Here is a 24,669-nt window from a genome sequence, read left to right as displayed (position 1 = left end):
TTTCTCTCGTTCCCCCTCTACTAACCTAAAATTAAGAGCACAAGCTACAGAGGCCAGGGCACCTGACTCTGATTCCCAGTGCACCAATCACTGGCTCTGCCACCCTGGCTAAGTCTCTTTCTTCTTTGGTAAGATGGGGATGAGTTAACGCACCTACCTCACAGGGTTGTGAGGATTAAATGAGATAACACTCAGAAAGCCCTCAACAGGGCGGGGCACAGAGTAAACAGTCCATTAGACATATACGTGTGCTCATGGGTACACACACATGCACACGCACTCATGTGCACATCTGCTACTGTATCTCCGTAAAGCATTCATTTCATACTCGATGCTCTGCTCTTCCTAATACAGGATAAATCCCACCCAAGGCACTGAACAGATAAGCTCTACTCCCAGGTGGGGCTCACCCAGTGTGGTGGGCTCTGGGCTAATTTGCATCTAATTGTTACTTTTGCTATTTCAAGAGTCACTCGGTCAAATTCTGTGCTGGAATCAAACCTATGTTAAGATGCCCCTGTCTTTCTTGCCTTTTTAAATTCAGATTTAGACCCAACTTCTGTACCAATGAACCAAGGCACCTCATCCTGAGCCTCCTTTTTATATATCTCAATAAATGTAAAATGAATTTTTATTGATATGAATTACTGCTTTACTCTAAATTTGCAAAATCATTAAATAAACATATAAAGAAGGAATGCAAACATTTAAACATTAGTTTTTAAAATTTTTATTAACTTACTTTTTAATTTGGGAATTGTATCATTTTTTACTTTGAAATTTTGTTTTAAGATTTTTTTTTTTTATGTGGACCATTTTTAAAGTCTTTATTGAATTTGTTACAATATTGCTTCTGTTTCATGTTTTGGATTTCTGGCAGAGAGGCATGTGGGATCTCAGCTCCCCAACCAGGGATCAAACTCGCACCCCCTTCATTGGAAGGTGAAGTCTTAAACACTGGACCACCAGGGAAGTCCTGTTTTGTTTTTTTATCAGTACATTTCACCGGAATATAAACTCCCCAGGACAAGGATTTTTGTCTGTTTTTGTGTACCAATATAGTCTCAAACCTAGAACAATGCCAGGCATGTAGTAGGCATTTAACAAATCTTTGCTGAATGAATGAATGAACAAACGAAGACTACATGTTACATATAACAAATCCTTCCACACTCCATTCAAAATAAATAAATGCTAAAATTCTATCATTTTTTAAACAAGAGAAACAGAAACATTATGGATGAAGTTTAAATCCCTTATTCTCCTCCCAGGCCCATTTCTCTCTCCCCATCCAGAAGCAGCCAGTGTCATGAATTTTTTTGTGTGTATCCTTCCGGTCTGTGTTTTTATACTTTTTCCACAAACGTATGTAAATATATATATAATACACTATTATTTTGTGAATAATTTTTAATTTATAGAAATAGTATGAAATTTAGATAAATTATATTTACATAAATGGTATAATAGGTAATATTCTCTTGCTTGCCTTTTTCACTCAGTACTGTTTTGGGGATCATTCCAGGTTGAAACTTATAAATCTTATTCACCTTAATTGCACAGAATTCCATCATATGAATATACCATATTTATTTATCCATCTTCTTCTCCTGGGCATTTGTATTATTCCAAGTGGTAGCCATAGTTCACAGAATATTCCAGTTCTCTTCCTTCTCAGGCACATGGTAGGACTGTGCTTCCATCAGCAGCATATGAGGTTCCCCACTTCCTCATAGTCTAACTGACACTTGGCATTGTTAAGACATTTCACCCTGTGCGTTCCAACGGGGAATCACATAATCTCTTGAAGAAAACTGCTAAGTAGTATACTCAAGGGTATAGAATATATGACATACTCTTGTTGACCAAAAAGTCCTTTACGTTGTGTCTTTTGCTTTTAAACATTACTTTAGGGCTTCCCTGGTGGTGCAGTGGTTGAGAGTCCACCTGCCAATGCAGGGAACACAGGTTCGTGCCCCAGTCAGGGAGGATCCCACATGCTGCAGAGCGGCTGGGCCCGTGAGCCATGGCTGCTGAGCCTGCGCGTCCGGAGCCTGTGCTCCGCAATGGAAGAGGCCACAACAGTGAGAGGCTTGCGTACCGCAAAACAAACAAACAAACAAACAAAAACCCCAAAAAACCCACATTACTTTAGCCTGATGCTCAGCCATAGATTGGGAAGGATGGGGATGCAAGATAATACAGTGTTCCTAAATTGATTCACAAATATCAGGTATCCACAAGGGTCTTCACTGGAAGTATCAGTTCTCATTGTATGGATTTAGACACAGACAGAATAGGAAAATGGATTAAATGTGGACTGACCTACTAAAAATAAACCCCAGACACTCTTACCTATCAGTGTCGCTTTGACAATTTATCCTACAAAAATAGTAGCCCATATATACATACATATGGATGTTTAGGGCAGCACTGTTTATAATGGCAAAAATAAAAAAGTTTAAAACAATCTAAATGTTCATTAATAGCACAGTTTTTTTTAATTATAATTTTTTTCTATCTACTTCTTACTTCAAAGTAAGATGATAAATTTCCGTATGGTTTAAGATTGTTTTAGATGGGATTTTGTTACTTGCCTCCTAACGGATTCCCAGTTTTGCACTGGTCCAGCTCCAGCTAGAGGAGAAACAGATGCAGTCTGACTCCACACGCAAAGAACTCCAAAACACTTGGCGACTTCCCCATCGGCTGCCCCCAAAAGAGAAGTCCCATGACCCTGTGTCTCGAGGGAAGAGAGCCTGACCAGGAACCCAGCAACTTTCACCAGAACTTGGTAAGGGGGCTGGGAAGTTAGTCAACACTAAAAACAAATAAAGACGCTTTGTTGTCTCTCTCCCCATCCCCTCCCGGAAACAGAGTCCAGGGGGAACAGATGAGTAAAGACTTTGCACAGTTTCCACCCTGCCCCCAAGCTGCTGACCAGGCCAGAGGAAGTAATGGGAATAAACTGCAGGCGCATTCAACATTTCCTACAAGATCCAGCCTCAGCCAGTTTCAAAACAGTAGAGGAGGAGAGAAAAATCCACATGCTCCAAAGGGCAGAGAGAGGAAATGCCCCAGTGGAACCTGCACTCAGGACCGCAGGCCAGCCCTGCCAAAGTCACGGTGAGGGTTTGTGCCCAGGGCTCCTGGGCCAGCAGGGAATGAGTCAAGCTCACGCTATCAGCCATCAAAAGGGCTGATGGTGGATGAACTTTGAAAACGTTATATTAGTGAAAGAGAGCCAGTCACAAAAGACCACGTTGTTGATGGTTCCATTTATATAAAATGTCCAGAATAGGCAGATCCATAAGGATAGAAAGAAAATTAGTGGTTTCCAAGGGCTTGGGACCAGTGGGGGTGTGGGGAGGGAGGGTGGAAGTGATGGCTCAAGCATACTTGCTGCTTGGGGTAATAAAAATGTTCTAAAATTGACTGTGGTAGTGGTTGCACAATTCTGTGAATATACTAAAATGTATACTTTAAATGGGTTGGTTGTATGGTATGAGAATTATATCTCAATAGAGCTGTTCCCAAAAAGGGAGGGGGGCTAAGAGCATCAGTGTGGGCTATCTACTGCCTTAACGCGGGGAGCTACACGAGGATGCCCAGCTCTCGCTGTTTCCTATATTTTTATCCTTCATGATGCTTCGATGCCAGCCACCAGCTCTATGAGTTTGTGGTACTTTTATTATCCCTATTTTACAGATAAGGAAACTGAGGCTCGGGGAGATTAAATAATTTGCCCAAAGTCACGTGGCTTGTGAGGGACTTGGCCTCGCCTGTAACTGCTGCACTCTAACCCATCCTAATCCACGTCAGCAGAGAGCCAAACAAGTCCACAGGGTTAACACTGTATTAGGTTAACGCCTAATATTAATAGCATTGGGGCTGGGAACTTAGTAGAGGATGGCTTTTGAAAATCTGGGCTGCTCAGGCTGCCTTGCGTGAATCCACCTGCTTCCCTGGGTTCATCCTGGCTGATGTTCGGGGGATGTGGGTGGGGCAGAGGTGGCCCTTTAAGGTTCTCAGGGACAGTGGCAGGAACTGTCGCTCCTGAGGAGTTGTTTGGAGTCACTGAGCTGGCTGGGTACCAGGGGGCCCTCTCCCAGCAGCTCTGGGAACCCAAGCGTATCTGAACCCCATGAATAAGTCCCAAATGCCCCACGCAGACTACATCTGGGACCGAAGCTTCCGTGGGATTCCCTACTGTCTGATATGAGTTCCTGTGGGTGGGAGCAGCCAGGCAAGCCCAGGGGCCCCACTGCCTCTGTCTGCCAAGAACGCACACTGACGAAATGGCCACCCTCTCTTCCTTCCAGGAATCCAGGTAGGGAAGGCCTGTTTCTCTGTGCGTCCCCTTATTAGGGGTTAGTTCACATAACAGGTAACACGGACAGGTCCGCATTGCCCCAGCCCCACACACCTGGACACGTAACCGGCTCACAGTAAAACAGGAGGGAGATGGACGTTTGCTCTTGGAGGATAAAACCAGGCGTAAGATTCCTTACCCAGCAAAAATGTGTACATACCCTCTCCTTGAGGCCCAGGGGAGGAACTCAAGGCCTCTTCTAGCTTCCCTTCTCAATCCTCCCTTGCTTCTAGAGTCTCTCCTCCATCCCCACCTCCCCCCACCCCCGCCGGGTCACAACTCTTTCCTGGGATCAGGTCCTCTGGCATGTCTATACCAGCCTAGTTCACACAGCCCTGCCTCACAGCTTCCTGCTCCTGCAAGCCTTCTTCCGGGGCCTCCTCTGAAGCTAGAAGTCATGTTTCTAGAGCAAGTGTCCTGGATGGAGAAGAGGGCCCTTTCTGCACGTGCAAAGTCACGGCAGAATCCCACCCACCAGCTCACCCCACATGGGTGGAGGGGGCAGAGGGGTGGAAGTTCAGAGGTTGGTCAGATCCCAGTTCTGCTACTCACTAGCTGTGTCACCTTGAGTGAGTGACTTAACCTCCCCAATTCCCAGTTTCCTTGCCTACAAAAATGGGAGTAATACCATCTTTCTTTTGTGAGAGTGAAATGAGGTCTGTGTAAACCTGCCTGACTCAGAAGAGGCACTGGAGGAAAGGAGAAAAGGTAGTTAGGGTAAGTATATGTGAGGGTCTATGATTCCATTTTATACTAAAATCTAAGTATCTTGGGACCCCCTAGCCTGACCGTAAGGAGTTCTCAAGGATAAAAGATGGCCCCAGGAATATGCCTGATGGACAATGACCCAACAGCTTGTACTACACACACACACACACACACACATACACACACACATACCACACACATACCACACACACACCACACACACACATACACACACACATACACACACACACCACACAAAATGCACACACATATAAACACACACTCTCAAATAGACATATACTAATACATCACCCAGATATAATCCCCAACACCCTGCAACACACACACGATATCCCCAAATACACCCCCCATAACACACCAAACACACACACAGACATTACACATCTCCAAATACACATGCATTCTACATGCAAACACACACACACACACTCTCTCCTTTTTTCTATTTTCTTAAAGATGCTTTCATCCTCTATAAGGACACCCAGTCTCACCACAATTTCAAACACTATCACAAGAAGCTTTAATGTTCGTAATGCCTAACTCCCCGCCAACTAGCCAGATTACAGCAGATACAAACGACAGTGTCTTGCTCACATCATGTCACCTTGTACCTGGGCTCAGAGGCCAGCAGCCCCCGACCTCATTTCCTCAGACACTTACACTGCTCCTCCCAGCCTGACCTATGATGGAAAAAGATACTAGATTTCTATTTATCCATAAGTCCCTTGTTTGTTTATTTCTTTCCTGAGGCAAGTTTATACAAGGTCAGATTCCCACGTGTCCAAGGCCCAGCTTCTCTCCGTCACGTTTGCATTGACTGGGCTCCTTCTCTGATGAGGCCCCCAGAAGCTGCTGTATTGATCAAGTATTCTTCAGCCCTGTCCACAATGACTCCTGCCTCTTATTAGCTTAAAAAACCCTGCATCGAACAAGGATCCTGACTCTTCTATAACAAGAACCCCAGGAACCTCCAGAAAGACAGCACGGCCTGGGGAACTGAGTCACGGACAGAGGTTCTCAGTCCTCGCTCCACCACTTGCTAGAAGGAGGAGTTTGCTATCATAGTTTGGGTTCATTCCAAAGCAGACCCTGAGACAAGGCCTTGGGTACAGGCTATTTATTAGGGAGATGATTCCCGGAATCCCAAGTGAGGAGGTATGGAGAGCGAGACCAGGAAAGGATAAAGGCCGATAAAGGGCACTTAATGGCCAATTTACTGCTGTGGCCACTGGGGCTCAGTCCTGCTGGGGATCCTCTGAGGTTCTGGCTGGAAATCGCCTCCAAACTGTCCCAGTGGAGAGCAGGCAGCTGAGATATCAACTCCCTGGGATGACAGGATGACGGAGTGACAACTCACCTCCGCCCCCTCCCCTGGCCTTCCTCAGCTGCACCTGCTCGGGTAGAGCACGTTCCCGTGGTGCCCTTGCTGGAGGGAGCCCTCGCCCAGAGAAGTGAGGCGGGGAGAGGCGACAGCGGGGAACACTCGAGGAGGGGAGCTGCCAGCATGCTGGAAACCGCTGCAGGTGAACTCAGGTGAGCCCAGGGCATACGGGGCGGGGCATCGACGGTGTCCTCCACAATCACAGAAGTCATGTGCCTCTCTGAGCCTTTCCTGTCTGTGAAACAGGAAGGAGACCTACAGCCCTTCTCAGCAGGTCCCTCAGAGGCAGCAAGACTGTTTGTGAGGAGCTTGACAACCTGGGATACTGACGGTCCCGGCAGGAGGCACCGTCACCTTCTGCATGGGCAGCCCCGCTGCAATAAACACCCAGAGGCTGCTCGTGAGGGGAGAGGTGTGGAAAGAGTGTAATTCAAGGCTCCCGGCCAGAAAGGTCAGGCTGGAGCCCACTGACCATCCCCCTGGTCCCCGTGCCAAACCACAAGGCTGTTTAAATGGCCACCATTTAAAGGAAAGGAGAGTGACTACTAGATGCTGTACCCTGTCTTGGGTTCTTACAATGACCCTACGAGGAAGGCGTGGGCACAGTCAGCTGAGGAAACTGAGCTGAGAGGGGTCAGCAACTCGCTGGCGGCACTCAGCTAGGAAATGGTGGAGTCAGCTTTGGAACACTTGTCTGAATCTTTACACCCCCTTCCTCTAGAACATGCCACAAGCTCCATCCCAGATGCCTCTGTCACAAACCCCAGGCATCTTCTCAAGGCTTCTATATATATATCCGTCAGGCCTGGGCTGATAGGAAGCAGACTGCACCTGCCCTGCCAGCTCAGATAACAACAGTAACCCTTAGGTAGCACTAACTCTGCCCCAGGCACTGTTATAAGTGCTTTTATCAGCATTTTCTCATTTAATCCTCCCAACGATCCTATGAGGAAGGTACTATTATTATCCCCATTTTTCAGAATGGGAAACTGAAGCACAGAGAGGCTAAGTGACTTGCCCAAGGTCACACAGAAGTAAATGGGAGAGGAGAAACTTGGATTTAGGCAATCTGGTTCCAGAGCCCCTGCTCTAAACTACTTTGCCACATTCCTCTCGAAAGTGCAGACTCATTCTCCCCACAAGTCTATCAGAAAGGGTCATCCCTGAATGTTGGGAATGGAACTGCCATTGACCTCTCTCCTGGGGCAAGAACTGGCCAAGAGCAGCATGGAGGAGACAAGACAGCCGGCCCAGCCACCTGTTTAAGGACCAGGCTCCTGGGGAGACAGTGCAAATGCTCCCTGCTGAGTGAGGGTCTCTTTACCAGGGGGTTGGTGTGCCCACAGCGGCACGTAGCACTGAAGTTCAACACAATTGGGGTCAAGTGCCTTTTTTTTCCTTTTTGAGAATGATGACTTTGGGGTCTGGATACTCTAAAGGGGGTTCCCAGTACAAGCTTTCCACAAGGGAGGGTAATTGCAAGGAACAGCCAAAGAACACAAGGGTTTCCCAGAGTACGGAGCCAAGGCAGGCTGGCCCACGGGGACGTTGTGGAGATCACATGAAAGAACATCTTGGGGCTCACACGTCAGCAGAGAAAACCGGTCAACACCACGGGGGATCTGCCCAGCAGCTGAAGGCAGTCCATGGCCTCGGACCCGGTCTTCTTCCCATTTCTTATGTTACATCAGCAGAACCACTGCCAAGTAGAACAGAAATCCCAGCTCTCCTTTCTCATGCCTCCGTCCTGCTTTATAACCAGTTCTATGGTACCGCCCCCCAACCCCCAGCCCCTCAAGTGGAAGTTCTGAACGCAGGGTAGAAACAAAGCCAAGCAAATCAGATACAACGGTTAGGGGAGGAGTAATCCTGTTAGCGCTCGGATGTGCGCCTGTGGACGACTCTTTTAGGGGACGCTGCCTTATCTGTCAAAGGGAGCACATGTTATTCCATTCACTGAGCTCCTACTCTGTGCTTGGCACAGCTCATTTAACCCTCACCACCAGCCTGGGAGATGCTTTTATTATCCACGTTGTACAGATGAGAAAACCTAGGTGGGGAGAACTCCAGCACCTGCCCCGAGGGCACAAAACTCCTGAGTGCCAAAGCAAGGACTCAGATCAGCCAGTCTGGCTTCAAGGGCAGAAGCCAGACAGCACTGCCTTGAGAGCACTGGTCTCAATCCTCGCAGGATACCAGGATCTAGAACCCATGGCCGGATTTTACAGAGAAGGAAATAGGCTCAGAGTTAGGCTGCTTGCCCAAGGTCACCAGCTAAATGGCAGAGCCAGGAGCAGAACCGATGTCAGACTCTGGAGCCTGAGTTTGTGACCACCATGAGGACCTGCCTCCATGCAGGGCACGAAGGGACAATGCCAGTGTGCGGCCAACAGGCCAGCACTGCCTGGGAGAGGGCATGCCAGGGCACATCAGCTGACCAGCAAGGCAGGCTCTGGAGGGTCCCCAATGCCCCATGGCATTAAACCCAAAGAGCGGGGCAAACGAGAGCTACGGCTGTTGACAGACTGGCAGCCGACAGAGACGATGCAGCCAACAGCTGCTGTTTATTTTGGGGCCCAGGGAGAGAGGAAGGAATGGTTAAGGCCCAGCTCATTCTCACAGTAAACTGAACAGGGCAGAATGGGGAGGGTGCCCCCTCCCAGCTAAAGCAATATCCCTGGTCACCTGCTGAGCCTGGCTGAGCTGAATGGCCTAGGTGTCAGAAACATCTTGCCAGACGCTCTAATCTGGCCTCTCCACCCACAGATACAGTGCTCCCCACCCCAGCCACAAGTGCTGGACTTGTAAATGGCCCAGGAAGGCAACCATGCCCGGCAAACCCACCCCCTGCAGTGTCAGGCTCCAGGAGCAAATGGCTTTTCCTGTCTCAGGAACAAAGAGGGGCCGCTCCTGCCTGCCACCAGTGGCTTCGGTTCCCAACTCTGACACTTGTTAACTGAGGTCTGTGGACGGCCAGGCTAGGCTGTGGCAGCCGGGCTGGCAGGATTCCCTGGAAGGTCAGGATGTAAGAGGTTTCCCGAAGGACTTCGGAGCCCCACTGCCTGGCTCTGAACCCCAGCCCTGCCTCCTCCTAGCTTATGGCCATTGGTAAATTAACCTGTGTCTCTGTTCTCTCATCAATAAAGTAAGGACCATAAGAGTGCTCTTCTCGGGCTTCCCTGGTGGCGCAGTGGTTGAGAGTCTGCCTGCTGATGCAGGGGACACGGGTTTGTGCCCCGGTCCGGGAAGATCCCACGTGCCGAGGAGCGGCTGGGCCCGTGAGCCATGGCTGCTGAGCCTGCGCGTCCGGAGCCTGTGCTCCGCAACGGGAGAGGCCGCAACAGTGAGCGGCCCGTGTACAAAAAAAAAAAAAAAAGAGCACTCTTTTCATCAGGTTGTTGTAAAGAGTAAAGTGCTTAGAAGAATGGGTGGCACATAATTCGTGCTCCTAATATCACCATCATCATCGTCATCATCACCATCATCAGTCAGCCTGGAAGTTTCCTTCTCACTATGAACACTGGAGGACAGTTCCCCTGGCTGCTACACATGGAATTTAAGTTCCCAGGCTAGCCCGTGATATAGGTGAACTAGAGACATCTGGCTCTTGGTGCTATAATTCCATCTACTCCATGGATGAGTAAGGTTTTGGTGGAATGGCCTGAGAATCTTACCACCATTCACAGTATTATAATGATAGGAATATATATTCTACATTTCAAATGACCAATTGCCACAATTGTAAGTTAAAAGCTGTGGTTCTTTAAAAAATAGGAGTGGGGTAGGAGGAAGGGGGTTTCATAGGATAAAGCCTTCGTCTACAGGTTTATTTCACTGCTCAAGGCCCTACTGTGATCCAGACCATCAGCTAGCATGAGGGAGGGAGTTTAAAGATGAAAGGATGCGGAGGCTGCTGCCTCTGCAGGAGCTCCCCACCCTCTAGCTCCCAGCTGGAGGGACTGCTTTCAGCATTGGTGCCTTGCACACAGTAGGTACAAAACTAATGTTCAGTTAGTGAAACTCCCTAAGACGTGCGCTACCTTCGGGGTCCTCAGGTGCTATCCAAGCCGTTGCTGATGGAGGCTGTACTTCCCCACAGAATCCCTCTTGGGGGGTCAGGGTCAAACCCCAAACAGTCCCCAGAGCGACCTCTCCAGCTGTGTTTTGACCAGTTTCTGTCTTCAGCGAGTCAAGAGGACGCCTCATTGCTGAGCAGAGCACCCGGCCTGGTGCTGGGAGGGACACAGGCACAACTTGAGCTCTTTAGCTGCCTGACCTCACTGCCCACTGCTCTCCCTCTTGCTGATGCCACTGGGCCACACGAGCCTCTTGCTCTTCTCTGCAAAGGCTAGAGGCACAGTCCTACCTCAGGGCCTTAGCATTTGCTGTTCCCTCTCTCTCAACCATTTTTGCTCCAAATGGCCACAGGCCTCACTCCCTCTTCTCCTTCAGATCTTACTTAAAAGTCACTATACAGCGGAGCTGTCCCTGGCCACGCTCTATAAAATAGCACAGCAACTCCCATCACCACTGCCATTCCCTGTCTCCCTCACCTCCCTTAGTTTTCTCTACAGCATTTATCCCCCATCCAGCACACCACATATTTCACCAGTTTTGTTTATTATTTCCCTCCCCCTATCAGAATGTGAGCTCCAAAAGGGCGGGGAGTTTTATCTGTCCTGCTGTGTTCCCAATGCCACATAGTAAACATTCAAATGTTGACTGACTGATTGAATGAATGAATGAATGAATGAATACAAATAAGCATCAGATTAAGGTCCACCCCACAATGGGCTTTTCCATCAATCAGGCACAGGAGACACAGACTTGCCCCAAACTGAGCAACCCAAGGCCATTCTTGGTAAGAGTTACAGGAGAGGTTAAAACAATAAACTTTGCAAAAATTCACAGACAGAAAACATTGTAAGATGAGAAGTCTTGGAAGCTTCTGGGAGGTGGCAGAAACTAAGCAAAACCATGAAGGATGACCAAGATAATAATAACCACAGCTGCCATCCACTGAACACCAGGCATGTCCCCAGCACCATGTGGAGTAACAACCAAATGGGCTAAGTGCTGTTGTTATTACTACTATTATTCTCATTTTACAGATTAGAAAGTTGAGGCCCATGGCAGGGAGGAAATTTGAACAAGTGAAACAAGGTAGTAAGGGCTTCAGAGCCTGAGCCCATGTATCAGGGGCGTCGGTGCTCTGCTCCCATCCTCTTGCCCTCAACTTCCAACTGCTGCTACCTGAGGCCCTCTCGGGGGCTAGCTCCAGTTGCCAGAGCCTCGTTTAGCCCGAGCAAGCAGCAGGCTGAAAGTGCCTGGGAAATAAACTGCTCCCTGCTCCCAACCACAGCGCCGTGCTAGCCACCATCCTTGGGGACAGGACGTGGAACCCCCAGCAGCTGGAGCTTCTGAAGGACCAGGCTTTTAAAAGTGCCTCTGGACACGAGATCAAGGGGAATAAAAATTTGAATCCCAAAATAGAGGCCAGACCTTGCTAGGGAGCCATTCTAGGTAGCAAGAGGTTTGTTATCTGATCCCAAATACCAGCTCCAACCACAACACATGTTAATAGAGGGGGAAGGTCAGAGTGGGCAGATGACCAGGATTTAATTCAGACCCTTGAAGTTTTATCAGGGACCCACGTGATGTGCTTCCTAGTCTCCCAGCCTCTCTGGGAAGCTCTCGGGAGACAAAGCCACTATAAAGCTGCAGGGCCCCAGCCTTCCAAGGGAAGGTCCACTGTGCATATGCCCTTTGGGCTGACTTCCTTTCTTAAGCCCAGGGCAGTGCTGTCAGCGTTCCATACCCTAGCACAGCCACAGATCAGGGACGAGACTCCCATGGGTGCATGCAGCAGAGGGAGAAATACAGCCGCGGAGACCAGAGTCTGAGGGAGGGCGGAGAGTGTAGAGAAAAACCCAGTGCAGCTAGTTTTGATATGTGTGGATGCCTCCAGCTGAGGGCAGGGAAAAAAGAGAAGTACTCCTACCTAGCAACCTAACCTTTGTGGGGTGGGTAATCCGTCAAACCTGCAGGGAGCACAATGGAACCATCGCGGGCTTTCATCACTGCAGAGACCCTGGCTTTCACCGTTCATGGCCACGTGATGCGGGGCAAGATGCTGCACCTCCCTGAGCCCCTGCTTCTTTGGCTACGCAACAGGGGTGATGCTCAGGGTGGCAGCGGGGATTAAAGAAGACGGTGGATGAGAAGCCCTAGCCCCGTGCCTGCACCTAGAAGGGCTCCACTCACACATCCTCCGACCCGACTTCCCCACTATCCCTGCCCAGGAGCTGCCACAACCAGCACTCACGGGGAAAACGAGGCTGCTTTTCTCCAGCTGCCAATGAGCGATGACTAAAGTAAATAATTAACCCCGGCTTGAAACCAAAGTCCAGACATTGTCCTATTACAGGCCTCAACTCTGCGAGAGAAGGATCAGTTTGCCACGCCACCGGGGGCTTAGACCAGCAGAAATCCCTGGGCGGCCACCTCTGGAAGCCCTACCCTCACTGACAAGTGACCGTGCCCCTTCCGGGTTGCCAGGCCCTGTGCTGAGAGCCCGATGAATTCTGCCCAGGAGGCAGAATTCAGGAAAGAGTTTCGCTGTCTCAGAGCCCCACTGCCAGCACCATGCCAGGCCAGCCAGGCCTCCCTCTCTGTTGCTACAAAGAGAAATTCTCCCACACAGGCAAGGCCCTTAAAATAGCCCTTTGGGTCTGGGCCATCAGGAAATGGAATAAAGCTGGGTCAGAATGGGGCCTACCATGAAAGAGTTTACAAAGCAGCCGCTTCAAACAGCAGAGACAATCCCTTCACGCTCAGAACCCTTAGGTGGGCAAAGTCAGCAAGGCAGGCTCTCTCCACAAAGAACACTATTCCCCAGGAGGACGATGCACGGGGACCCGGCAGAAGCTCCCCAACCCCCAACCTGGGGCAGCCCAGGAGAGGGACCAATGCGCAAGTCACAGTGACAGGGTGAAACAGGCACCGCCTGGGGGCAGGGCCCCGAACACACCTGGCTTTGTGCTTGACTAACAATGCAACCTCAACTTTCTGAACCTCGGTCTCCCTTTGCATAGAATGGGGTTAAAAATGCATACCTTCAGGGCTGTGTCAGGCCCAGAGATTACAAACAAGAGGCCTAGCACAAAATAGGGATTCAATAGCGGTAGCTGTTATGATAATGGCGCCCACGTAATAGAGGTCAAGGTCTCCTTTGTTACTGAGTGAGAATAGTCCTGGAAAAAGGAAAACAGCCAAGGCTCGCTACGGGGGACCACGCAGTGATAGGCAGAAATACAGACTGGCCCGTACCCACGCCATCCCTGACCCTGAAAGTTCACTATCTTGGGCAGCACCCCACCCCCACTCCCTGAGTGATCCATTTCTGTCAGGTCTGGTTCACACTCCAGGGAGTCCAGAGACAGACTGGAGGGCCCAAAACGTCCCACTGCATAATTTATGCTGCACTGACACACACAGAGGAAGGAATCCTGCCCCAACCCTACCGCCCACCTCCTCCCAGGCCTAGGGAGGGTGGCTTCCTCACAGGCAAAGGGAAATGACAGCAAAGGGCCAGAGAAAGCAGCTGAGGGAGGGGCAGAAAGCACAGCTGTTTCCCCTTTGCTAGCTCAGCCCCCTGGATGTCACTTCCTCCCCCCAGGTAACAGCCGGGACAGATGGGACTGGAAATAGCTCTGTCTCTTCCATTCACAAAACTGACAGGCTTGGAAAGAAGCAAAGCGTAGTTCCCAGAGGTGGTTTTCTAGAAAACATCTTCACTGGGGCCTAAAGTGGTCCTGAGTCAACCCTGGCTGGCTATAGGCTTCTCAGGGGGCATAGGATGGCAAGGAAACCTTGTCTAAAAATTCCCTGGCGTCAGGAAAAGCTTCTTTTTGTAAAGCATCCCCTTCACAAATGATTAGGAAACCAGATTGAGGGATCTAGGACCCCTTCACATAGCTGTTTTCTCTGAGCTCAGCGTTTCCCAAAGCAGCTTTCCTCTCCACCCTCCCCTCTACAAGGCAGAAAGGAAGCAGCCCATTTACTGGATGGGCAAATGGAGATCAAGTGGGGAAGGTGACATGTGGAAGGTCTCACACCTTGAGAAGCCAACCAGCCAGGCCTCAGGTGGAATCGCCTTGGGGCCTGGTCTCCCCAGGTGTGGCATGTAACGGAGGGCTGGCTGCGAGGCTTCTATGGGGACAAGGCCAGCTTTGGAGTCAGCAGGCCTGGGTCATTGCAGGCGCCTCTCCACACGCAGCTTCTTAGCTGTGTGGTGTTTGGCAACTCCCTTAAGCTCTCTGGGCCTCAGCGTCCTCGCCTGCACGACATGGATGCCAGCAGTAACTACACGCTTCGGCGGGCTGCTTTGAGAGTTTCCGTGTAAAACTCAGCACGTAGAAAGCATTCAGAACTGTTAGCTGTTATTTTTACTATTACATTTTCCCTAAAGAATCAGGCTTACTGGAATATCTGGCAGTGGAGTGAGGGTTAAATAAATGAAGAGGTAGTTTGAAGCACTGTCTTTATAACTAAAACAGGTTCAGAGAGATGCTGAAGTAGAAGACAACGTTGGCCTGAAAGTTTCAGGTAACACTGAGCCCTCATCCGGGGCTCCCAGCAAGCTGTTCGGTATTAGCCTCCAGACCCTCCAAGGACGGGGTCTCCTCTCTCTTGCCACTGGGGTGCGTTAGCGGCAGCGCTGCGTTTGGGGGTGGAAATGACTGCACCGTGACCTCAGGCCCTGCCAGCCGGGCCCTCCACGGATGTGGCCCAAAGCAGCTGACGCCTCACTCCTTGCTATTCCCCTCCCCCTCCTCCGCCCTCCCTCCCCAAGACCTCTGGGGTGCAATCAACTTTTATGAGGCAGCCTGACCCCTCGGAGTAAGAGCTATAAACAGAGAGGGGCTGGGCTGGGCCTGCAGCTAAGGAGTCCCCAACGCAAATGGGCTTTGTGACCACCTAGAGGGGTGGGATAGGGAGGGTGGGAGGGAGGGAGACACAAGAGGGAAGAGATATGGGAACATATGTATAACTGATTCATTTTGTTATAAAGCAATTATACTCCAATAAAGATGTTAAAAAAAAAAAGAGTCCTCAGCGCAGAGCTACAGAAACGGTTCCATGTAGCTCTGTTTCCACCACGGCTGCAACGACAATCCTAGAGCCAGCTCTGGGGCCCACCAGAAGGGACCCACAGTGACAATCAGCTCCCCTTCCCCTGCAATCCTTGGGAGGAACAGAAGGTGCGGAGGTGTAACAATAAACTCTGAATTCCCTCGGCTGGCCTGTGAGACCCTCAGAAGCGGGCCCACCCTTCCTCCCCATCCTTCTGCCCCACCTGGGTTTTGTCCACGTTTTCTTTGCACGTCCCGCCTCCGGCACCTTTGTTTTTCCCTTTCTTGGAATGCCCTTCTCCTCTTTTTCCCACCTAAATCCTACTCTTTCCCATCCAAATCCTAATTACTCCTCAAGGCCTAGCGTGAAGCCTGCCTTCGCCAGCCAGTCTTCCCTGAAAACTCCAGTTCACAGAGAGCTCCCCCTTCTGAAGCTTCAGGACTTAATCAGTATGAGAACAAATCCCTATGTTGCACCTAATATGTGCCAGGCACTGTTCTAAGGTCTTGACGTTTATTAACTCGTTTACCCTTCAGCACAACCCTTTGAGCTAGGTCCTATTTTCCCCTCATTTTGTTTTGTTTGTTTTTAACAGATGAGGAAACTGAGGCACGGAGAGAGAAGTAACTTGCACCGGGTCCCACGTAGTAAGTGGTAGAGACAGGATTCTGGCCCAGGGATACCAGAGCCCAGGGCCTCTCCAACAACACAGCCTTCCAGATACACGTCATCCTCTCAGGAGGTGCTGCCCGGACTCCTCGGTTATTTTCATACCCCTCTCTCACTGACCCAGCTCTAATGGGGAAGAAAGTAACAAGCTCACAGACTCAGGTGTCAGAGGCCAGGGTAAGAATCCCAGCCTTGCCACTGAGTGAGACTCACATAAACTCTCTGGGCCTCAATTTCCACACCTGTAAAGTGGGGATAAAAACACCTACCTACTTCATGGGATTGTTATGACGCTTAAGTAAAATTCCCTCTGAAGGGTCTCTTCTGCACTGCCCGGCACACAGTAGGTGCTCACAGATGGGTTCTTTCCCTTCCCCCTGCACCTCGACATCCTCGCTGGACTCTGCTCAGCACCTGCTGCTGATGTGACCTGCCTGGAGGTTACTCGGGGGCATGAGAGGGGCTTGCTTGTGGCTCACCGTCCCCCCTGCCCTCCCCCAGTCCCCCCTCCCCTCCCCTCCCCCAGCCCCTCTCCTCCCCCAGTCCCCCCTCCCCCCTCCCCCCCACCGTGCCCCCTTCCCCCCCTGACTCCACTACAGGTAGCAGCAGCCCGGCCTGGGCATGAAGTCACTCACAGCTCTGGGAATCACCGCTTCAAATGCTCATCACTCTCCTGGACTCTTCCATTACTTTTGGCAACAGCCATGGCAGAGAGCACCTCTGGCCCTGGCTCAGAACCTCTTTCCAAAGCCAGTATTTCCACCTCATTTCCCACACACACCCCTTGTCCTTCCTTCTCCCTGGCTCACTGTCCTAACCCATGATCCCTTTCCCGGATTCTCAGAACTCAAAAGAAGTGTGACTACCGTATGTATAACTCTATTATTTGTTTTATTTTATTTAATAAGGAGGCAAAAGAGAATAGAGTTTCCTGTTAGACTTTTTCTGGCCAAGAAATAGTCTGGTCAGTGACTCAGGCTGAGGAAATCAGAAGGCAATTTCCAGGGACCGCTGTGCAAACCCCCAAGTCAGAAGTCCTAACAACACTGCTCTAATTCACTGTCTCCACTGGCGATTAACTCACGCTGGCCTCGGAATATCTCTTTGGAAAATGCAGCAGCTGGCGCTTATATTTCTGGAGCTGGAACCGGCCTCCTATGACATCAAATAGGTTTATTTTTCCCTTCCCTTCGCCTCCCCTCTGCCTGCCGCCACACATGGTGATTCCAATCCTGATTTGTCCCCCCGAACCCTCACTCAGCTCTAAAGAGGCCCATGATAAATGGCTGGCTGTGCTCCCTCTTCCAACAGCCTTGAAGGATGTGGTCGGTTGTTCCATAAGCAAGAATCCTTGTCAGACCTGTGAATCACCCCTAGATCACTTCCCTCCTTGGAGAAGAAGAAACTGTTCTTGCGTGTGAGAGACAGACAGAGACAGAGAGAAAGAGAGCAGGCAAGAGTGCTAACCCATGTGTTGCACTGACCTTGGGGCTAGGATACTATTTGACCTTGCCCTTACCTGCAACACCTCTCTACTCCTCTCCCCCAACACAAGTTCCTTCCCTTCTCCTTCCCAGCCGACCAGGAAGCCATCACTAGGGCAGCTCCAGGAAGCTCTCCAGGTCTGAACAGCTGCTCCTTGTTTATGTGCTTCTCTCCTATGTTGGGTGTTTTCCACGAGGCATGTAGCCCACTTTCCCATCAGACTATGAACAGCTGGGCCTTCCTTTTTTGCCTCAGTCTTTCCTTCTCTCACAGCTTCACCTATTTGATCCTAAATGTACTCAAGTGTTTTGGTGATAAGGAGGACCAGATGGAAGCTAGTATATGTTGAGTACCCATGATGGAGGCCAGGTACTAAGTAGAAGCTTTGCCCCAAATTATCTCAGATCAATTTCCCCAAATTCCTGTGAGGTTACAGGTGAGGAACCTGAGACCCACAGTGACTGGCTGCAGGTTGCACACCTAGGAAGAGTCAGAGGTGGGAGTCAAACCCTGATCTGCCCACCACCACTCATTCCACAGTGGGACTGGCCTGAGAAGATCCTTTCCGTACTGCAGCTGCACACCCTTCCTCTCATGGGGCTGGATCCTCTAAGGGCTTAAGAAAAAATGAAGGGCAGAGAAAAGAATGGGTCTGGGGCCAATTCCTAAAAATGTAGCTCCCAGGACCAAGACCCGAACCTGCAATGCTCTGAACACACAGAATGTATTATTTCCACAGGGTGGATCCTTCATTTATCACAAGCATCACTGGGGAGCAGATATCATCTTGGATTTGTTCCACTCCCCCTGCCTCACAGTGACCTCCTCCATCACCCGTCACACTCTCACCTCCAGGACACAAGGTGCACGTCCCACACAGTGAGCCAGTCCTCAAATACCACATGGCACTGCTCTCTCATCATGTATACCTGAGCCTGGTCTCCCCAACCAGACTCCAGTGGAGGAGAAGGGCCTCACTGTAGGTTCATAGCTTCCTCTGGAGGTAAAGTGACCTGAGTTGACCCAGATCTGCCTTGTACTAACTGGGAGACCTTGGGCAACCTCTAACCTCTCAGTTCACCCATCTGTATAAAGGAATCAAAGACATTCGATGAACTGTAGGAATTACATGAAATCATGCACGCTAAGCGTTTGGCACCATCGATGGTAACTGCTAACACTGGCTATTATCTGCATTCCCTGAAGAGCGCTGTAGAGGACCAGAACACTCATGACTGATATTTGTCTGAAATAAACAATCAGGAAAGGAAAAGACTGTGAAAGCACAATGCCTCCCAAATCCAAACAATTTCTTTTTTGTTTTAGATGCACGAGCTCCTCTCCAACACCAAATGACTTGACATACACCTACACATGCTTGTGGGTACAAAGGATTATGTGAACTGGAACTCAATCCTTATGGAAAGTTTTCAAAGGTATCTGCAGTTTGCAACCAGCACCATCAGGATCATTTGAAAGACAAGTGGTCTGAGGCCAAAGACAGTTTACCTAAAGGTCTCCCCAGGGGCAGCTCATAAAAGCTAAGAGAGGAGCCCAGCTCCATGCAGGGAGCCTGGCCTAAGCAGCAGCTGCCCATCTTCCCCAAACGCACCCCAAGCAGGGGCTTGACAGAGGGGAAGGAAGCCAAGGGCTGACAGCACCACTCAAATGATGGAGGTCACTTGCCTGCCTTTCATAAACAGACCAAAACACAAGACCCTCAGTGTCCAGGCAGCTCCCCCACATCACGGGGACAAGCATGCCTTTGGCTGGATGTCCTGAGAGGACCTTTGCAGTATGTTCCCAGCATTCTGGGGCCAGCAGGGCCCCTCCTGCTTGGGCCCCAGGCCTCTCATCAGCTAGCTCCAGCTAACGTGCACGTCCCATAAAGCGGCTCTGCTCTGCAATTTGCCAAACCGCAGACTCAGAATTCACCATCAGTGGAGGAGAGGCGGGAAGAAGGCATGCTTCTTCAGCGTAAAGGGCTTCCAGAACATACGTGACTTGGGCGCAGTGTGTCCTGTCTGCTACCCACACCAGCGCGCCTTGCCCGGAACACCTGACCTTCTGGTGTGTGGTGTCCACCACGTCAAGGCCGAGAGAGGAGGCGATCCTAAACTTCAGCGGCACAGCCTCCCCAGCATGCTCCTCCTGCCCTGTTGGCACTGCCGACACTTTCCATTATTGGCCCCCTCTCCTTATGTTATGCACTGATGCCCCAAATGTGCAGGAACCTCTTGCTATCACCAGATATTTGGGCTCGTCAACCCCAACCAGCCTTTTACGGTATTTCGATGAACCCAACCCATGACATGGGCAGAAGGCCAGTTAGACCCAGGTGCTGGGACTAGCTGTGTCACAAGTGACTTTATCCCATCTGGTTCTCAGTTTCCTCATCTGTAAAAATGAGGGGGTGGAGCCTCATGAGTCCTCAGGTCCCTGCCAGCTCCACAATTCCATAACACACAATACTCTCTCCTTTAACTGTTTTCCCACAACCTGGGTTCAGGGCTCTGTATGGCCCCATCTGCTCAGTGACATCACTCCCGGCCCCAAACATAACGTCATTGATTCTTACACGGGAAGCGGAGACGTCCCAGAAAACACTGTCCATAAAAAGAGAGGAAATGATCATTTTGAGGGAATTGGACAGGACTTCTTTTGTATTTTTCACACAGAACAAGTTATTATCAATCTTAAAACCCCAAAACTTTCTTCCTTCTTGCCAGACCATTAATAGCTGCTTTTCAAAAGTGCTTTCTTAGTCAGAATCACGCCAAGCTACCATTTAATGAGTGCTTGTTTTGTGCCAGGAACTGCGCTAAGTGCTTTGCATGTATGATCTCATTTAATTCTCCAGACAACCCTCTGAAGTAGATACTATTATTATACTCACTTTAAAAATGAGGAAACTGAGGCCCACGGAGGTTAAATAATTTGCCCAAAGCTGCATAGCTAGTCAGTATCTGAGCCAGGCTTTGAACAAGAGCCTGTAACTCAGAGCCTCAGCGCTAACCACCTCTCAACACTGTCTGCATAGGGCCCCCTGTCACTTTAGCAGCGCTCCTGACCAGGAGTGCATCCTACATCTGTAATCCTGGATATCGCTGGTCAAAGCTAAGATTTGATGTTTCACCTAAAATCCAGAGCCGGCACCTGCCTGGGTCTCAGAACAGAGTGCCATCTGTTGAAAGCAGTGCCTACCTTAACTGAGGACTAGAAAAGAACCCCTAGGGGGCTTCCCTGGTGGCGCAGTGGTTGAGAATCTGCCTGCCAATGCAGGGGACACGGGTTTGAGCCCTGGTCTGGGAAGATCCCACATGCCGCGGAGCAACTAGGCCCGTGAGCCACAAGTACTGAGCCTGTGCGTCTGGAGCCTGTGCTCCGCAACAATAGAGGCCACGATAGTGAGAGGCCCGCGCACCGCGATGAAGAGTGGCCCCCGCTTGCCGCAACTAGAGAAAGCCCTCGCACAGAAACGAAGAACCAACACAGCCAAAAAAACAAACAAACAAGAAAAGAATAATAAGAAAACCAAATGACATTCGAAATGTTTATTTAAAAAGTTCAGGACAAAAAAAAAAAAAAAGAAAAGAACCCCTAAAACTTAGCCTGCAACATTTGAGAAAAGAACTTAGGAAAGCTGACTTCGTAATAAGTGCTGGGATGTGCAAATGGACATCTGTCCCCAGGGGAGGGTGACCACATGGTGACCCAAGTCCTACAAAAAGAGCTTTCTTGAAATGGCAGGGCAAGATGCTTGCTGAGCCAGTAACACAAAAGGAACAGCTCTCCCACCAGCACCCACATCTCTGTCCCACCAGGAACCAGACTCCTTGGTTTACCTCCTCCCCAACCTGAGCCCAGGCCCACTTATTCTACTATAAAGAAACCCAAAGATCAGAGCCACTGGGGATAAAGACAGAAAGAGTAGCCTGAGGCTGACATTTGCACAAATCCCAGTCTCCTTCCAACAAGGAATTTCAGAAATCAATGTGCTGTCCAGGGCAGCAACCAACAGCCTGTTTTAATTGTTAAAATTAATGCTTTGAGCATTCTAAATGCTCCTTTAACTGACTAATTTGCAAATAAGATGCAGTCCTCCGGCTTTGGATGCCCTGCTGTCTGTCTCTTCTATCTCAAGAACAGGAGCAAAGCCGCTAGGACTGGCATTCTCAGGCGTCAAGGACACAGTTTACTGTGGGAAGGATGGGAAGACAGGAGGGGCTGAGATGAAAGGGGGACGCGTCCCACAGGCCAGGAGCTCGGCTCAATCAACCTTAGCCCCTTCTCATTAAGTTTGGAGAAGGAAGGGGGAGGGGCAGCCGGCTGTTCCTCGGAGACCACAGCAAACATTTGCCTCCTCGTGTCTGGAGATGGAGCATCACTTAAGAGGAAATGAACCCAGTTAAGGGTCATGTCCAGAGGAGGGATAAAAGGAAAAGCCACAATTCTCCTCACACCGACGGACACAAGGACTTTAAGAAGGAAATCAAAGCTCAGGGCTGAAGGTGGAGGTGGGGCAGGGGTGCGGCGTCATCCCTCTGCCCCCAGACCCAGGCCTAGGGAGGCAGAGAACGGAGCAAAAGTGGGAGGCTCGCGTGAGGCTTCCTTCCCCAGGTCAAGCCTCTGAAAGCATCTCGGTCTGTGTGAGCGTGAATGACCCGAGTCCCCAGGGAGGGCCGGGAAGATGCTCTTTCCCAACGGAGCTTCCCAGCGAGGGTTTGACGAACGCTCCCCCCACCATCCTTCAAAGCTCAGGCGGACAGATGACTTCACCGTTGTAACAGACAAGGGCAGCCACTTGCCAATTCCAATGCCAAAAAAAGAAAACGGGCGTGGGGGGAGTGGAGGAAGGTCAGAAAAGGCTTCCCTGGAGATCACAGCCCTGCGAAGAAACTCTACCGCCAAAGGCTGCCCTGTGGGCAATTAGCCCCGGGACTCAACAGCGCGGGTAGGGCAAGGGGCCACCCAGGGCCCTCGGGGGTTCCTGGCCAGGCCCCGCGGGGGTCTTAGGGGCGATACTCACATAGTGCTTGGAGGGGTTCCTCCGTTTCTCCACGTCCACCACGGTGGCATCTTGCACGCAGTAGGCGAGCATCTTCCCCCACAGAGCGAGTGGCGCCCCCCGGCGGCGTCACCTTCTCATCCTGGTCGAGCTCCGGCTCCTTCTCCCGCTTCCCAGGTCCCCGGCCCCCACGCCACCCCGGTCCGGCGCGCCGCTGCCCGGGCTCCCGGCGCCCTCAGGTACGGCCGCGGAGCGGGGACGGTCGAGAGCGGACGCGGACTCCGTGCGCCCGGGCGGCTCCCCGTGGGCCTGCCGCGCGCCCCTTCCCTCCAGCGCCGCCTCCGCCGCTCTCCGGCTCGCCCGCCAGCTCTCTCCGCCGCCCGGTGGGTCCGGCGGGAACTGGCGGAGCAGAGGAGGGGCGGGGGTGTGTCCCGCCGGCGAGAGGACGGGGCGGGGGCCCCGGAGCCTGCTGTCAGCGCGCTGGGGAGGGGCCGGCGGCGCCCCTTCGCCGCGCTCCGGCTCCAGGGGGCTCGGCGCTGGCGGAGGCTGTGGGCGCAGGAGGCGGAGGCAGGGCCGGGCCGGGAAGGGAAGGGAAGGGAAAGAGGGGAAGCGTGCTGGGAGGGGCTCCGGGCCCGGGGCGACGGGGAGGGGGCTGCAGCCCGGCCGGAGCGCCAAGAGCTCGGCCAGCGGCCTGGCGCGGCGCTGGGCCACTTCGCCGGGCACGGAAACTCAGGGTGGCTTCGGAAGGAGGAGGGGCAGGGGGAAGTGAACCCAGCGCGCCCTCACCCTGGCTTTCCGTCTTGGAGCGGATTTGTGCCTTCTGTCCCCACCTTTACGGCCCCCTCCCACTCCTATTCCCCAGATCGCTTTAATGAAAAGTAGTTTATTACCCCGCTGTTACGGCCCAGGCCCTCCAAGGAGGAGACAGGAGTGGGGAAAGAGCCGGCATTAAATCCTTCAAGCCAGAACCTTATCTTTTGATAAACCACCTGCCCCCCTGCAGGTTACAAAGGGTAGATTCTCCCCGGAAATGTGATCGATCCGCTGCCTGAGTCGTTTATCGATCTGGGTCTGGGTAACCAACCTGTGATATCATTTACCAGTGAGGTTTCAAGACTGTAACAGCACTGCCTTAAGCCTAGGGCTTCCCTGGGACCCTCCCCAGGCAGGCTAGGAGGGAAGAGAGCACACAATGGTGAGAAAATCCACCACTGGGTTGGGGACTGCCTCATCACTGGCCCCAGGCTCTGGCTTTCTCACCACCTGTCCCTCTGATATGGAAAACCGACTTTCCAAGCCACTTGTCTGTCCCTGGACTTGGAACACAATTACTATTTAATTCAATTTACACCCCCTCATCTATTTCAACATATTTTCCATTCTAATTTCAAATATTTAAAGAAGTACTGTTTTCACAATTAATCCTATTGTTTCACAGTCACAATGAGCTTTGTGACTGTGGACCAATGTGAAGCATGTGAAATGGAGGCCAAGAGTTTTACAATCTAATTGTGTTAATACTTTTTTTCTCTGCACTGTCAGAACCCATGTAGCTATCTAAGACTGTTCACACATTTGCCTGGTACAGAACATCATACTACCCCTCCAACTTTCTTGGAGAAGGATGCTAGAACACCAAATGATGCTGCTATCTAAATATTTGACCTGCCGCAAATCACTTAATACTATAGGCATTAGAGTCATCTTGAAGTTCTCTGTGAAATGTGGGTGCTGAACTAGATGGTCTTTTAAGATTCCTCCCTACAGGGGCTTCCCTGGTGGTGCAGTGGTTAAGAATACACCTGCCAAAGGAGGAGACACAGGTTCGAGCCCTGGTCCGGGAAGATCCCACATGCTGCGAAGCAACTAACCCCGTGTGCCACAATTACT

At 50.9% G+C, this 24,669-nt stretch overlaps 1 protein-coding gene across 3 annotated transcripts in view; it reads right to left on the bottom strand.

Annotated features, from left to right (window-relative positions):
* The window catches only part of SH3PXD2A (SH3 and PX domains 2A), a 235,484-nt gene extending 212,201 nt beyond the window's left edge, over positions 1-23,283 (bottom strand). For all 3 annotated transcript variants that reach the window (XM_030865530.2, XM_030865531.2, XM_030865520.2), the window contains exon 1: positions 22,801-23,283. In XM_030865530.2, coding sequence (XP_030721390.2) covers positions 22,801-22,872 — 72 coding nt within the window. In that variant the 5' untranslated portion in view covers positions 22,873-23,283. The remainder of the gene's footprint in view (positions 1-22,800) is intronic.
* Positions 23,284-24,669: the final 1,386 nt, after the last annotated feature.

This window comes from Globicephala melas, chromosome 16, assembly GCF_963455315.2.
Source record: "Globicephala melas chromosome 16, mGloMel1.2, whole genome shotgun sequence".
In the NCBI taxonomy this organism is placed as follows: domain Eukaryota; kingdom Metazoa; phylum Chordata; class Mammalia; order Artiodactyla; family Delphinidae; genus Globicephala; species Globicephala melas.
Note: the sequence above shows the minus strand (reverse complement) of the source record. Positions and strands in the feature narration are given on the sequence as shown.